The sequence below is a fragment of the Melanerpes formicivorus genome, unplaced genomic scaffold, assembly GCF_026170545.1.
Source record: "Melanerpes formicivorus ecotype bairdi unplaced genomic scaffold, bMelFor1.0.p_v2 SCAF_14, whole genome shotgun sequence".
NCBI classification, from domain to species: domain Eukaryota; kingdom Metazoa; phylum Chordata; class Aves; order Piciformes; family Picidae; genus Melanerpes; species Melanerpes formicivorus.
The window spans coordinates 19,395,213-19,408,432 of NW_027142366.1; the positions used below are offsets into that span (position 1 = coordinate 19,395,213).

Consider the following 13,220-nt stretch of genomic DNA (forward strand, 5'->3'; position numbering starts at 1 on the left):
ATGATGGTGAAGGCTGAAGGCTCCAAGCTGACCTTTAATGCAGTGCAAGGTCCGAGGGGTCTGTGCAGAGCTTGGGGAGGAGGGACCAGGGGGACCCAACCCAGGGCAACTCTTGGGGGCGACTCCTCAGCCCAAACTGGCATTGGGCTCCTCACCCAGGCGGGGTCCGGGCACAGCCACGGGGCTCCAGCGGCGGCTCCGGGGTGGCCGTGGCGTCTCAGAGGGCACTGCCAGGCTCGCCCTTGGCGGGCAGCCCGTTGAGAGGGCTCAGTGCCAGGCGGCTGCTCTCGCTGAGCCGCCGGACGCGGTAGCTCTCGTAGTGGACGTTGTGGGTGATGTCCTTCAGGTCCTGCAGGTGGGACCTGCCAGGGAGGAAGGGCATCAAGTCACTACCTTCCTGTCCCTGGCACTGCCCCCGCTAGGGAGCCGCCCCCCCAGCCTGTGCCCTGCTCACCGGATCAGCAGGTCCCTCAGCAGGGGGAACTCGCAGTGCGCAGGGTTCTCCACTGCAAGACAAAGACCAGCGGGCACTGGGCGGGCACTGGGCGGGCACAGGGTGCCCAGGAAGCACACCCCAGGGAGTGCCAGAGCAATGCGGCTCCATGCCAGCACCGCTCCCCCCAGCGCCCACCCAGGCAGGGATGCACCCATGGGTGCCCTTCCCCACACCCTCAGCAGGCGCTCTGTAGCTGGGGAGGGTTGGGGCTTCCAGGGGCTCCTCTCACCTTCAATGATTCCCCACTTGGTCTTGCGGCCCAGCACCCTCTTGCCATTCACCTGGTGCTCCTGGTCTGCCCCCACCACGGCAAAGGGGATCTTCTCCTGTGGGTGCAGAGGAATGTGCTCACCCAGGGCTGCTGCTGGGCACCCCCTTAGGGCCATCTCTCCCCTGCCATGCTCCTCGGCGGGTGGCATGCCCCGTGCCAGCACCCCGGTGCCCACCCGGATCCTGTCGTTGAGCGCCCGGTCCTCCGGGTCCTGGTCGAAGTCCTGCTGCGGGTACAGGCTGATGGCGTGGGCCTTCAGGTCCTCCTGGATCTGCGGGAGGTGGGGCTTGAGCCGGGCTCGGGGGGCATGGGGGGCACCCCGGGAGCCCCTCGGGGACTCGCCCTCACCCGCTGCTTGAACTCTGCTCGCTCCTCCAGGGTGAGGGTGTCTGCCTTGGCGATCACTGGCACCACGTTGACGATCTTGCTGAGCCGCCGCATGAACTCCAGGTCCAGCGGGCGCAGCCTGCCGGGGACCGCCACCACCCCCCCGCGGTCACCCTGCCAGCCTTCACCCTCGGGTGGCCTCACCGACCATCCTCCTCAGGGGGTCCCACCAACCACCCCTGCCAGGCTGACCACACCACCCCGGCATTGGGGTGACTCACACCACCAGCATCTCAGGGTGATACCACCCACCTGGGGTGACCTGTGCCACCATCAAGGGGTAGTGACCCCCACCACCATCGCTTCAAGGCGACCTACACCACCCCCACCCCAGGATAAGCCCCCCAGCACCCCAGGATAACCCCCCAGGCACCCCAGGATAACACCCCCCAGCACCCCAGGATAACCCCCCAGGCACCCCAGGATAACACCCCCCAGCACCCCAGGATAACCCCCCTCCTGTCACCATAGAGTAACCTGCACCACTAACACCCCAGGGTGACCCTGCCACCACCACCTCAGGGTGACCACCCCACTGTCACTGTGGGGTGACCAACCCCACCTCTAGCCCAGGGTGACCACCCCACCATCACCATGGAGAGACATCCTGCACCAATGCCACCCACCATCACCTCAAGGTGACCCCATCATCACCAGGGTGACAGTACTGCTCCAAGGTGACCTCACCACCATCCCCCCGGGGTGACCCACACCACCAAGCAAGGAGCACCCCCGGGTGATGTGGGTGGGGACTCACCAGTGGCCCGTGGGGGGCACGAAGTAGACACATCCATGGACCCTGGTGTCAGGGATCTTCCTCTTGCGGGTGATGAGGACCTCCTCACGCAGGTACCTCTCGTACTGCTCGTTGATGTATTTGATGATGGGATCCCAGCTGAGGATGAGGAGTTGGGGGCTGTCAGCTGAGCTCAACCCCCACCCCCCGGGCCGGGATGCTGCACCTCCTCAGTCTCCTACCAGTTCTCGTTGTTGATCTGGTCCCCGAAGCCCGGGGTGTCCGTCACCGTCAGCTTCATCTTCACGCCCTTCTCCTCGATGACTGGGAGGCAGGGATGGGGCTCAGCGGGGCCGCAGGCCTGCGCCGGCTGCCCCAGCTCCCCGCAGGGCTGGCGGGACAGGAGCTTACCGTGGGTGATGGAGTGCAGCTGCACCGTCTTGGGGATCCTCTCCTCCTGGCCGGGCTGCGAGGCCTTGCGGCTCACCTTGGACTTGAAGAGGGTGTTCACCATCGTCGACTTCCCCAGCCCGCTCTGCCCTGTGGGCGCAGCAGCAGCTCCGCCTGGTGCCCCCACAGGCCAGCACCACCCTGGCATTCCTTTGGCGGCAGCCCAGAGACTGGGCTAGCTCCGGTCTGCCCCCCCCCCGAACTCAGCCCAGTGCCCATCTGGGAGCATCCCAGTGGCTGAGTAGCTCCAGTTTGTCCCCCCCAGTAAATGTACAGCTCTCAATATCCACCTGGGAGCATCCCAGTGGCTGAATAGCTCCAGTTTGTCCCCCTCAGTAAATGTACAGCTCTCAATATCCACCTGGGAGCATCCCAGTGGCTGAGTAGCTCCAGTTTGTCCCCTCAGGCTCTCAATATCCACCTGGGAGCATCCCAGTGGCTGAGTAGCTCCAGTTTGTCCCCCCCAGTAAATGTACAGCTCTCAATATCCACCTGGGAGCATCCCAGTGGCTGAGTAGCTCCAGTTTGTCCCCCTGGTTAATTCCCTCAGGGCAATAACACCTGAGTATCCATCTGGGAGCATCCCAGAGGCTGGGAGAGCTCCAGGCTATCCCCCTGATGAATTTATTCCTGGCTATCCATTTAGGAACATCCCAGAGGCTGGGAGAGCTTCACTTTGTCCCCTCAGATTTACTCCCCCGAGGGGATTGCAGCTCAGTACCCATCTGGAGCACCCCAGAGGCCAGGGTAGCTCAACTCTATTCCCCAATACATTTATTCTCCAGGCTGATGCCCCCGTGGTGCCCACCTGGCAGCATCCCAGTGTGTGTGATGAGCTCCTCCATCATCACCATCCCCAGGTGCTGGGGTTCAGGATGCTGCTCCCCAGCTCATCCTGCTTAAATCCCTCAGGCTCCCTTCAAACCACCGTTTCCCCTGGCACACCGGCACGAGAGCCAGGACTGCCCCCTGCCTGGCAGCAGAGCCTGTGCCCAGTGCTCACCCACGACCATGATGTTGAACTCGAAGCCCATCTTCATGGTTTTGACTTTCATCTGGTCGAGCACAGCTTCGATGCCCACGTAACCAAAGAGCTGGCATCCCGCCGGGCCGGGCACCGTGCTGAGGGGCAGCTCCTCCTCCTCCTCCTGCTCGGGCACGGCTGGCGGCTCCATGCTGTGCTCCTCGTGCTCCAGGCTGCTCCCTGCATGGTGGGGTGGAGATGGGTGAGCCTGGACCCCCCCCACCGGTGCCCCCTCCTCTGGCAGCACTGTTGCCCCAGCAGCAGCCGTCCCGGCGGGCACTCGGCCCCAGTACATTCCTGGCAGCCGGTGAGGCTTGGCATGGCAACGGGGCATGCCATTCCCCTGGCACCCCACGAGCAGAGGGGGGATGAGAAGGTGCCATAGCGGTGGCCATGCCACCGGGTAGCGCTGCCCACCCCCTGCCATGCCACCGGTTGCTCTGCAAGGTGCTTGTACCGGGCACCACAGCCACTGCCAGCACCCTTCGCCCAGCTGCCACCCACACCAAGACCACCTCCTGCAGCACCCGGCCGTGGGGCAGGATGTGCCACCCTGCTTCATAGCCGGGCACCGGCCCCTGCGAGGGGCATCCTCCCGCGGCCTGGGTAGGGGCAGGCACCCCCAGCCCGCGGGGACACGCAGGGTTTGTCTGGGGACTGTGCCCGCAGCGTGCCCCAGCTCGGGGGCCAGCAGAGCCCCGTGCCCGCCCCAGCCCTTTGTGCGCAGCTCAGGGGGCCCCTGAGCTCTTTCTTCCTCCTCCTCCTGCCCACCACCGCCATTGTTCATCTCCTACCTCAGCGACGCCCGCGCTCAGCACCCGGCTGCAGCCGGGGGTGGTGCCCCGAGCCCCGCCAGCATCCCCCTGCCCATCGGCGCTGCTGCCCGGCTGCCTCTCCTCCTGCCAGCCCCCGGCTGGCACCGGTCCCGGCTCCAGCGAGCTGCCGCTCCCACGCATGACCAGCATGGCAATGGCCCTGCCCCCCGTGCAGCCCCCTCCCCACCACAGCGCAGACCCTGAGACGAGCTTCACACGTGCCCGCTGGGGTGGGGAAGGTGCCCACCTGGCTATGCCCACCCAGCACATGGCACTGCTCTGTCCAGCCAGGCTGATGTGGACAGAGATCACATCACAGGGCTGCCCTCCCACCCCACAGCAGCCCCCGCCCCCGTGGGTGGCTGTGGTGGCACCAAAGAGGAGCAGGAGTGCCTGGCTGTGGGCACCAACCCGGCTGGCACTCACCGGTTCCTTGGCACTGGAGGTCACCTGGCACCATGCCCCCCTCAAGCAACACCCACGGGTGTCATGGGCACGGCAGGGTGAGGTGAGGGGTGCTGGCCCTGCCATCCACCCCACTGCCGCAGTGCCCACGGCGCCTGCGTGCCCCACGCCACAGCCTCCCCATCTGCCACATATGTGCCAGCCTGTTCCCGGCGTTGGCGAGGCGTGAGCGGCAGCTTGCTGGTGGCTGGGGAGCTGAGCCACCCTGCCATGTGCCATGTGCCACGCAGCCTGGGCACAAGGGACATGTGGGCACCGTCCAGCCCGAGCCAGCCCTGGGGTACCAGATGATGGAGCTGAACGTGCCCAGCAGCATGGCAACAGCATCCTGGGTAGGGGCACCCAGCACCCGATGCCCACTGGTGGCGATGGCGGGATGCCCGCAGAGGTGGTGGGGTTGGGGACAGCAGAGCTATGTGTGCCAGCTGCCCTCACATCCTCCAGGCAGGGTGTCCCTCGGAAGTGGTGAACCAGCTGGGCACTTCCTGGTGACAGCTGTGACACAGCTGGAAGGACCAGGGGCACACAGGGTGCCCACCCTTGTGGGGACCCACCCACTCTGCAGGCACATGGGGAGGTGGGATCCCCTCGATGCCCCCCTGCCCATGCCAGTGCTCCTGGACACTGCCACCCCTGCCCCCCTGCCCCAGTCTCTGCCAGCACCAGTGGCCGGCTGCCAGGATGGATCCAAAGCCAAGCGATGGAGCTGCTGCCACCCAGGATGCCAACCCCCACGGCAGCAGGGTGTGGTGCTTGCACACCCCCCCCTCAGTTTCCCCCCAGCTCCCTGGGGTGCATCACCTGCACAGGGGCTCAGCCATCACCCACGACCTCCTACCATGCCATGCTGTGCCATGCTGTGCCAGCAGTGCTGCCAAGCAGACACAAACAGCTGGAGGGGTGATGGGTGGAGCCATGGGGTGTGTGCCAGCCCTGGGTGCTTCACCCACCCCCGTGGGGCCAGAATCACTCCCCAGTGCCCCTGCCCTCGCTGCTGAAGGCCAATGGCAGGGGCTGGCAGCAGGGCAGCCTCGTGGGAGCTCTTGGGCATCCCCGTGGCACCTCCAGGGCTGATGGCTCCTGCAGCCAGACCTGTTCCGGGCCGGCAGAGATGCTGCTGCTTGCCAGGCAGGGCCCAGCAGTCCATCGGCTCCTGCTGGCTTTAATTACTGCTGCAGGACTAATTGGCCTCTCCCTGGGGACGCCTGCAATCAGGCTGCTGGCAGGGAGGCTGCTGGGAGAGGGTGGTCTGGGACAGAGTGCCCAGCCTGGCTGCCGAGCTGGGCATCGGAAGGGGTGACCCCGGGTCAGGTGGGCACAACGGAGCTGAGCCCTCTGGCCAAGGGATGGAGCAGTTGGGGGATGCAGAGGGAGAGGCTGTCATGGTGGCAAGTGAGGAGCTCACCACAGCTCCGTCCACCCGGCCAAGCCTGACCCAGAAACGCCAGCGCCCCTCCTGGCACCCAGTGCCACCCAGGGGGACAATGGTGACAGTTCCCACCCCTGGCCAGACCCGGTGCCACCCTGCCCAGCTGGCTGTGGTGCAGGCAGGAGCCACAGCTTGGGGCTGGGGGATGAGGCGTGCTGGTGCTGAGCAGAAGCAGAAGTGAGCTGCTGGGTGAAACCCTGCGCCTGCCCGCAGGGTACCGAGAGGTCACCCCCTGCCCTGCTGGCAGCACCCCCTGCCCTGCTGGCAGCACCCCCTGCCCACCCCCTGCCCCCTGGCCAGCCCTACCTGGGTGAGCGGCCGGAGCCGGGGCTGCTGTCGCCGAGTGCTGGTCACCAGGGCCAAATGGCTCCTGGGGTGCAAGGGCAGGGAGGGTGGCTGCAGCCCACGGCTCCTCCTCCGCTCCTCCTCCTCCTTGCCCGGGGCCCTGCGTGGGCGACCCAGGCGTGGAAGTGAAAGGCAGAGTGGAAGTGAGAGACGGCAGCCGAGGGCTGGCTTGGTGCTTCCTCCCACGGGCCACGGGATGGCCACCCACGGGTGTCACTGGCTGGGGGCCAGGGTGGCCTCCCGGGGGAGGAAATGGCACATCCCCACCTCTTCCTGGCAGAGATCACTGAGCAGTGTCTGCCAGTCCCGTGCCATCTGCAGAGCAGCCGGTGCCCACAGGCTGCCTGCTGCCCGGTGCCTCACTCTGGTTCAGCTGCCCTGCCGGCAGCCCAGCCTGCCCCTGGTCACCATGCCCATGTCCCTGGCACCTTGGCTACACCCCGAGCACCATTCCTCACAGACCCCAGCACCCTGACACTGTCCCCTGGGGCCTGTGTCCCCAGCACCCAGCTCAGACTCAGGCACTGTCCCCAAGTCCCCAGCACCCCAGTTTGGCCCTGAGCACTGTCCCCATTCCCCTGTCTCACCCTCAACCACTGTCCCCATGTCCCCATGACCCAAATGTGGCCCTGAGCACTGACTTCATGTCCCCATCACCCTGGCTCACCCCAACCACCACGTCCCAAACACTCCAGCTCAGCCCGAGGCACTGTCCCCGTGTCCTCCAGCACCCCAGGGTCAGCAGGGCGGGCAGGCCAGCTGGGCAGCAGTCCGGGGGCATTGCTGGGGCATGATTCACCCCAGCTGGATGGATGCCTGCCCAGCGTCAGCACTTAGCGCCCGGCGCCGCGGCTCCGCACACAGGCAGCCAGGAGCCCCAAGCACCCAAACAGGGAGCACCGGCAGCGGCGGCCGGCTCCCGGCCACCCAGCGCCCTGCAGCCTGCCCGGAGCGGCAGACGCTGGGGATTCCCCACCCGCCGCCTCGGGGTGGGCATGGGCTTGGCGGTGCCCGCACCGGCAGAGTGGGAGCCGAGGGCACCGCTGTGCCCCGCGTCGCTCCCCCAGGCGCAAGGCGCACACCCGAGCGCGCCTTGGCACCCTGCCACCTCCTGTGTCCCCCGGGGGCAGGGAGGAACAGCACCGTCCCCGTGCCAGGGCAAGGAGGGATGGGGGGGAGGGGGAGCAGCAATCCCTGGACGCGGGACAAGATCGCAGCGATAGGCGGCACGCGCGGGGCCCCGGCGCCTGGCACGGCCCCGGTGGGGCACACGCCTGGCACGGCCCCGGTGGGGCACACGGGGCCCAACCTGCCTGCGCCCGCGGGAAGACAGCAGAGCTGGGGCGGCGCGGGAAGCTCGCCAGGCACCCCGGGAAGCTCGCCAGGCACCCCGGGGCTGGCTGGGCCTGGAGTGCTGCCAGCACCACGCTCAGCACCGTGCCGCACAGGCCCCCTGCCACGCACCACGCTGTGCCGGGTGGCATCTGGCGCCCCCCGTGTCCCCCAGTGGGGAGCAGTGAGCCGGTGGGGCTCACGCTGTGCCCAGTGTCATTGTCACCCTGCACCAACGGCCACCTTGGCATTGACAGTGCCAGGGTGGCTGGAGGTAACACGGGCCACTGTGGAGGGGGGGGGTGGCAACACTGTGCCCAGCAAGGAGGTCCGGCAGCGTGGGGGGAGGGGCTCGGAGCGAGTCCTACCGTGCTCTGGTGTCACTGCAGCCCAGTCGCCATCCACAGCCTCGCTGGGAGACGCTGCCGCCGTGCAGGGTCCTTGTGGCCCCACCAGCCTGGCACTCGGGGAGCTCATCCCAGCTCCGCGGGGCATTGTCAGGGTCCCCAGGGCTGGCACCAGCACCAGCCCCCCGAGGAAGGCAGGCTGGGAGCTCACTTGCACTGTCTGTGGCTGGGACACCAGCTTGAAGGGGGCTGCTTGGGGGGCTGGGGGTGGCGGCAGCCCCTCAGCCCTGCCTGCAGAAGGGGCAGCGGGGACCAGGGCTGCCTCCCCCAGGCCCCGGGGCATTGGTGGGGGCCGGTGAGCCAGGCTGGGGCTGGCACTAAGGCTGACATCGAGGCTGACCCTCAGCTGTGGTTGGGGCAGCATTTGGGGGTCTGTGTCCCACCCCCGTGGCCCCTCGGTGAGCCTGGGCAGCCCTGGGGCGGCCTCGGTGCCATCGTATGGGGATGAGGAGGCGGAGGAGGAGGAGGAGGAAGGCTGGCGGGTTCGAGGGAGGGTCACAGGGCTCTGCGGTGGGGGCGTGCCCATGCCCATGCCCGGCTCCTCAGCGATGTGCAGGTCCAGCAGGGGCACGGCGCTGGGGCCAGCCCCACAGAGGGCACTCTCCAGCTCCACCGGGGAGACGCTGCCGTGGGACGGGACCCGCGGCAGGCCCGGGCTGGTGCCGGGCGGCAGCGGGGGCCCGGTGGGCGCCGGGCTCTCCAGGCTGGAGGAGGAGCTGCGGAGGCTCTCGCCATCGCTGCCGGGCCCCGCCGCGAAGCCCTGGCGAGACTGGAAGGAGGCGACGCGGGCGGCGGCGGTGCCCTTGGCCTGGCTGAGGGAGAGGCTGCGCGGCGTGGGGCCGGGGCTCGTGGCAGCGCCCACGCGTGGCAGGTGCCCAAGCTGCAGGGACAGGTGGCTCTCGGCGGTGCCCAGGGGGGACGCTGGTGCGGATCCGGGCACCTCACTGCCGTCCTCTGCCTCAAAGGACTTCTTGAGCGCTGGGGACAGAGACAGACAGATGGTGGCATGAGAGCGGCATCCGAGGGACCCCGGCCAGGCACCTGCTGGGCGCTGCCCAGTGCTCAAGGTGCCCTCCTCGCAGCTGGCTGCCAGAGGGCTGCCTGTGATGCCACCCTGCCTGGGAATGCACTGAGCGCCAGCGGCTCAGGGCGCTGCTGCTTTGTTTCACCCTCACTCCCCTCGCCGCGGCTGTGCCCGGCGGTGCCGCTGCACAGTGCCCGCTTTATTCCCCCTGTAAGGGATCCGGCCCCGAGTAACCAGATCCCCCCAGCCCACCCCTCTCCCCCTGCCCCATCCCTGCTGGGAAGGCTTCCTGCCCCCTTACGTGGTGTTAACCCTGAAGCCTACTGACGGGGAGGCAGCCCGCCTCTGACGGGCCCTGCAGGGGGCTGGCGGCACTGCCAACCTGCCCCCACACAAGGACACCCCCAGCACCCTCCCCTGGGCATCCCTGCAAAGCCTCTTGCCCTGCAGTAAGCCCCTCTGTGGGAGCCCTGCTCCTGCCAGCCCTGCCAAAGGGGCACCGTGTGGTGCCCACGGTTGGCTCCCCAGCCCCTGAGGAGAGCGCAGGGGGTCCATGCCCCAGCCCCCAGGCAGCCTTCCTTGCTCCACTGCCAGGCAGTGGGTGGCTGCCTCCAGCAGGTAGCTAGAGAGGGGCTGCCCACGCTGCCCCCCTTCATCCCTGCTGTGCCAGCACATGTGCCAGCCTGCCCTGGCATGGCACCCGCTGGCGTGAAGCTGCCTTCGCCCTCCTCTTCCCCAGCCCCATGGCTGCTGCCTGGGCTCGGCCGCAGCGCTGGGGGCGGCGGGGGGTGGGGGTCATGCCCTGTGCCCTCCCCAGCTCAGCTCTGTGCCCGGGGCTGGGCAGGGGTCAGGGGTCGGGGGGGGGAGGGGGTGCTGCTAATCACAGCTCTGCCCGGGGCAGGCATTTCTGTGGCCGGGTGGGGGCCAAGGGGTCATGGGGGTGGGGGGCGTGGGGCTGCTGTCCGTCCCCCCCTCCATCTCACTGCTGCAGGTCAAAATGCCTCTTTTCACCCCAAACCTGCCCCCGGCAGCAGCCTCACCCTGACTCCAGATCTGTCCGGGGGTGGGGAGGGGGTGGGGGGCAAAAGGGAGTCTGGGGGGGAGAGGGGGCAGAGGAGTTGGGGGCTGGGGGCAGGGGGTGATGGGGCTGTCAAGGTGTGGTGAGGGGCTTGGGGGGAGTGTGGGAGAGGATGTGAGGAGGGCAGGGGTCGGGGGGGGCAGGGGTCGGGGGGGCAGGGGTCGGGGGCGTGGCAGAGGGTTTAGAGGAGTGGGGGGATGTATAGGAGGGTAGTTGGGGAGGTGGCAGAGGATGGGAGGCTTGCAGGGGGGTGGCAGGGAATTTGGTGGGGGTGTGGATGGGGGGATGGGAGGGATGGCGGGGGGGAGATGGTAAGGATGGAGGGGGGTCCATGGGGTAGGGGCAGCCCGGCAGCGGCGGGGTTAAGGTGCCCGGGGTAGATGCACACATTCCTCCCCGGCGAGGGCAGCAGCAGCCCCGGGGTCGGGTTTCGCGGCCCCCCCACCCCCGCCCCACCTCAACCCCTCCCGGCCCCTGCCCAGCCCCGGTCCCTCCCGCCCCAGCCTCCAGGAAGCGGCTGCGGCTCATCGCGGTCGGGAGAAACTCAGCCCCGGACGGGCGGGAGCCCCCCCGCAGCCCAGCACCCCCCGGCCAGCCCTGGGGGGAGCGGGGGGCACGGCTGCAGCATGCAGCGCGCACACGGGGGCTGCACACGCAGCCCCCACCCCCACTGGAGCACTTTGAACCCCTCCAGCCCTCCTACCCCCCCCCCCCCCCGGTCACACCCCACCCTGAGGCACCCACACCGCTCCTCATGGGCGCACCTCGTCCTGGGGGGGGTCACCCCACGATGCGCAGCCCCCGAAGTGTGGGGGAAACGACCACCCAATATGCTTAGTCGGGTGAGTGGTAGCGCAGCCCCTCCAAGATGCCCACTTCGGGGGGGGGGTCCTCGCCATGCTCTCTCGGCGGTAATCCCCCCGCCCCCCCCCCTCCCCCAGGACGAAATCCTGCCTCCAGGTGGGGGAGTAGCGCAGCCCCCCCCAAAACTGGGCCCTTTTGGGAGGCATCCCGCACCCGCTCACCCCTCCTTTCCCCCCTACCCCCCATCCTCAGGACGCTCAGCCCCAGCATCATCCTCCCCCCAACTCCCCTGCCCAGCCCCGAGCGGGGGTCGCATCCCTCGGGGGGGTGCATAGCTCCCCCCAGTTACCCAGACCTGAGGGTGTGGAGCGCAGTCCCCTACGATGCTGAGCCCCGGAGGTGGGGGTGGGGGGGGGGCGGGGGCGGTATGTCAGCCCCCCCCAGTATGCCCAGCTGCAGCAGCAACCCCACCCCGATACCCAGCCATGAGTGTAGGTCGAAGCCCCCCCCCCGGTTACCCAGGCCACGGGGCTTGGAGCCGAGCCCCCCCGCCGATGCTCAGCCCCCGGGGAGGTGATCTCAACCCCCAGTCTTCAGCCCCGAGCGGGGGTCGCAGCCCCCGGGGCCGGGGGACTCAGCGCTGCTCGGGGGTGGGAGGCGGGGGAGTTCCCGCAGCCGCGGCCGCACCTTCGAAGTCGGAGAGGATCCCATCCAAGTGCTCCTTGACCGAGAGCCGAGCCATGCCGGGCGGGGAGGGCTGCCGGCGGCTGCTTCCCACCCGCGGCTCCCGCATGGAGCGGCGGTGCTGGGGGGAGCGCAGCGGAGCCGCCGAGCCCCGGGACGGGACGGGACGGCGCCGGTTGCCCTCGGCGGGCAGGGGAAGGAGGAGGGGAGCGGGGCCGGGGGAGGGAAGAAGGGGAGGGAGGAGGCGCTGCCCCCGCTCCCGCCCCGCTCCGGATGCCCCCCGCCCCCCGGTCCGGCCCCCCGCCGCCAGCCCCCTCCCACGGGCCCCGCTGCTCTGTGTCCGCCCCCACCCCCGTGTCCCCCGGGCGCTGGGATGCTGCAGCCTGGCCGGGACCGCACCAAAGGGCACTGGGGGAGGATGGACACCGCCCCCCCCCCCCCCTCCCCCCGCCGCCCCTGGAGCCCTGCGGAGGCTGAGAGCGATGGTCTGAACTGAGGCCCCCACGGGCCCTGCCCAGGGCCAGGAGGGGTTCCCCTGCCTGACCCCCACCAGGGGGCTCCCCCTTGCTGGGGTGCAGCCAGCAGCCTTGGTGCTCCGTGCCGCGGGGGCTGCCTGGGAAGCGTGGCTGGTGGGGGCGAGGCTGGGGAGGCTCCTGCTCAGGCTGGGGAGGCTGGCCAGGGTGGGGTGCCCTGTCAGCATGGGGTGTCCTGGCCAGGCTGTGAGGCCCTGGACAGACTGAGAGGCCCCGGGAAGAACAGGGGGGGTCCTGGCCAGGCTGGGGGTTGAGGGAAGGACGGTGGGGGGTTGTTCCAGGCAGGCTGGGGGGCTTGGGCAGGCTGGGGGGGGGGGGAGGGGGGGCTGGTGAGATTAGGGAATCCCAGGAAGGACAGGGGGTCCTGTCCAGGCTGGGGGTCCCAGTTAGACTGGGGGGTCCCTGGCAGGCTGTACGTCACCAGCTCTGCTTCCCCCAGGATTTCCACCCTGGCGCAAGAGGAGTGCAGGCAGGGCTGCCCCTCACTGCTCTGGGGGGTGGCGGTGGTGTTTGTGGGGGTGTTAGGGTCCCCAGGTGTGGCTCTCCCTGCTTGGGCTCCTGTCCCACCCCCTGAGCTCTGGGAGCATCCCTGGGGACCAGCTGCAAGGGACTGAGCTCCCTGGGAGCATCCCGGGTGGCTGTGCCCATGGCAATGCTGGCAGCACCATGGCACCAAGGGGCTGCACTGGGGTTGTCCCTCTTAAGCCCTATGGGATGCTCAGGGTGGGGGGCATCCCCCACCCCCAGCCCCATCCTGGCAGCAGATGTGGAAGGGGAAGGAGCTGGAAATCCCTTCTCTAAGCAGGGGTCCCCAGCTCCAGCTCTGCTCCTTGCCCCTCCAGCTGCCCCTGCGAGTAAGCAGCCTCTGCTGGAGCACATTCCTGTGCCGGGCCTGGGCTGGGGGCACAGCCCCCGGGAGCCTGCCAGATGTGGCCCTGCC

The 13,220-nt window shown here is 68.9% G+C and overlaps 1 protein-coding gene across 3 annotated transcripts; it reads right to left on the minus strand.

Moving 5' to 3' along the window:
* Positions 1-126: 126 nt before the first annotated feature.
* LOC137445489 (septin-12-like) lies at positions 127-11,923 on the minus strand. 3 transcript variants are annotated; one of them, XM_068147292.1, is made up of 11 exons: positions 11,751-11,923; positions 8,119-9,135; positions 3,344-3,544; positions 2,302-2,430; positions 2,133-2,214; positions 1,912-2,049; positions 1,116-1,233; positions 943-1,038; positions 726-822; positions 455-506; positions 127-362 (listed from the first exon to the last, which is right to left on the minus strand). In XM_068147292.1, the coding sequence occupies exons 1-11, from the start codon at positions 11,854-11,856 to the stop codon at positions 218-220; spliced, it is 2,181 nt and encodes a 726-aa protein (XP_068003393.1). In that variant the 5' UTR covers positions 11,857-11,923; the 3' UTR covers positions 127-217. The 3 variants fall into 3 exon arrangements, with proteins under 3 accessions (XP_068003393.1, XP_068003394.1, XP_068003395.1); XM_068147293.1 differs by lacking the exons at positions 8,119-9,135; positions 11,751-11,923 and adding an exon at positions 6,380-6,465; XM_068147294.1 differs by lacking the exons at positions 8,119-9,135; positions 11,751-11,923 and adding an exon at positions 4,159-5,197.
* Positions 11,924-13,220: the final 1,297 nt, after the last annotated feature.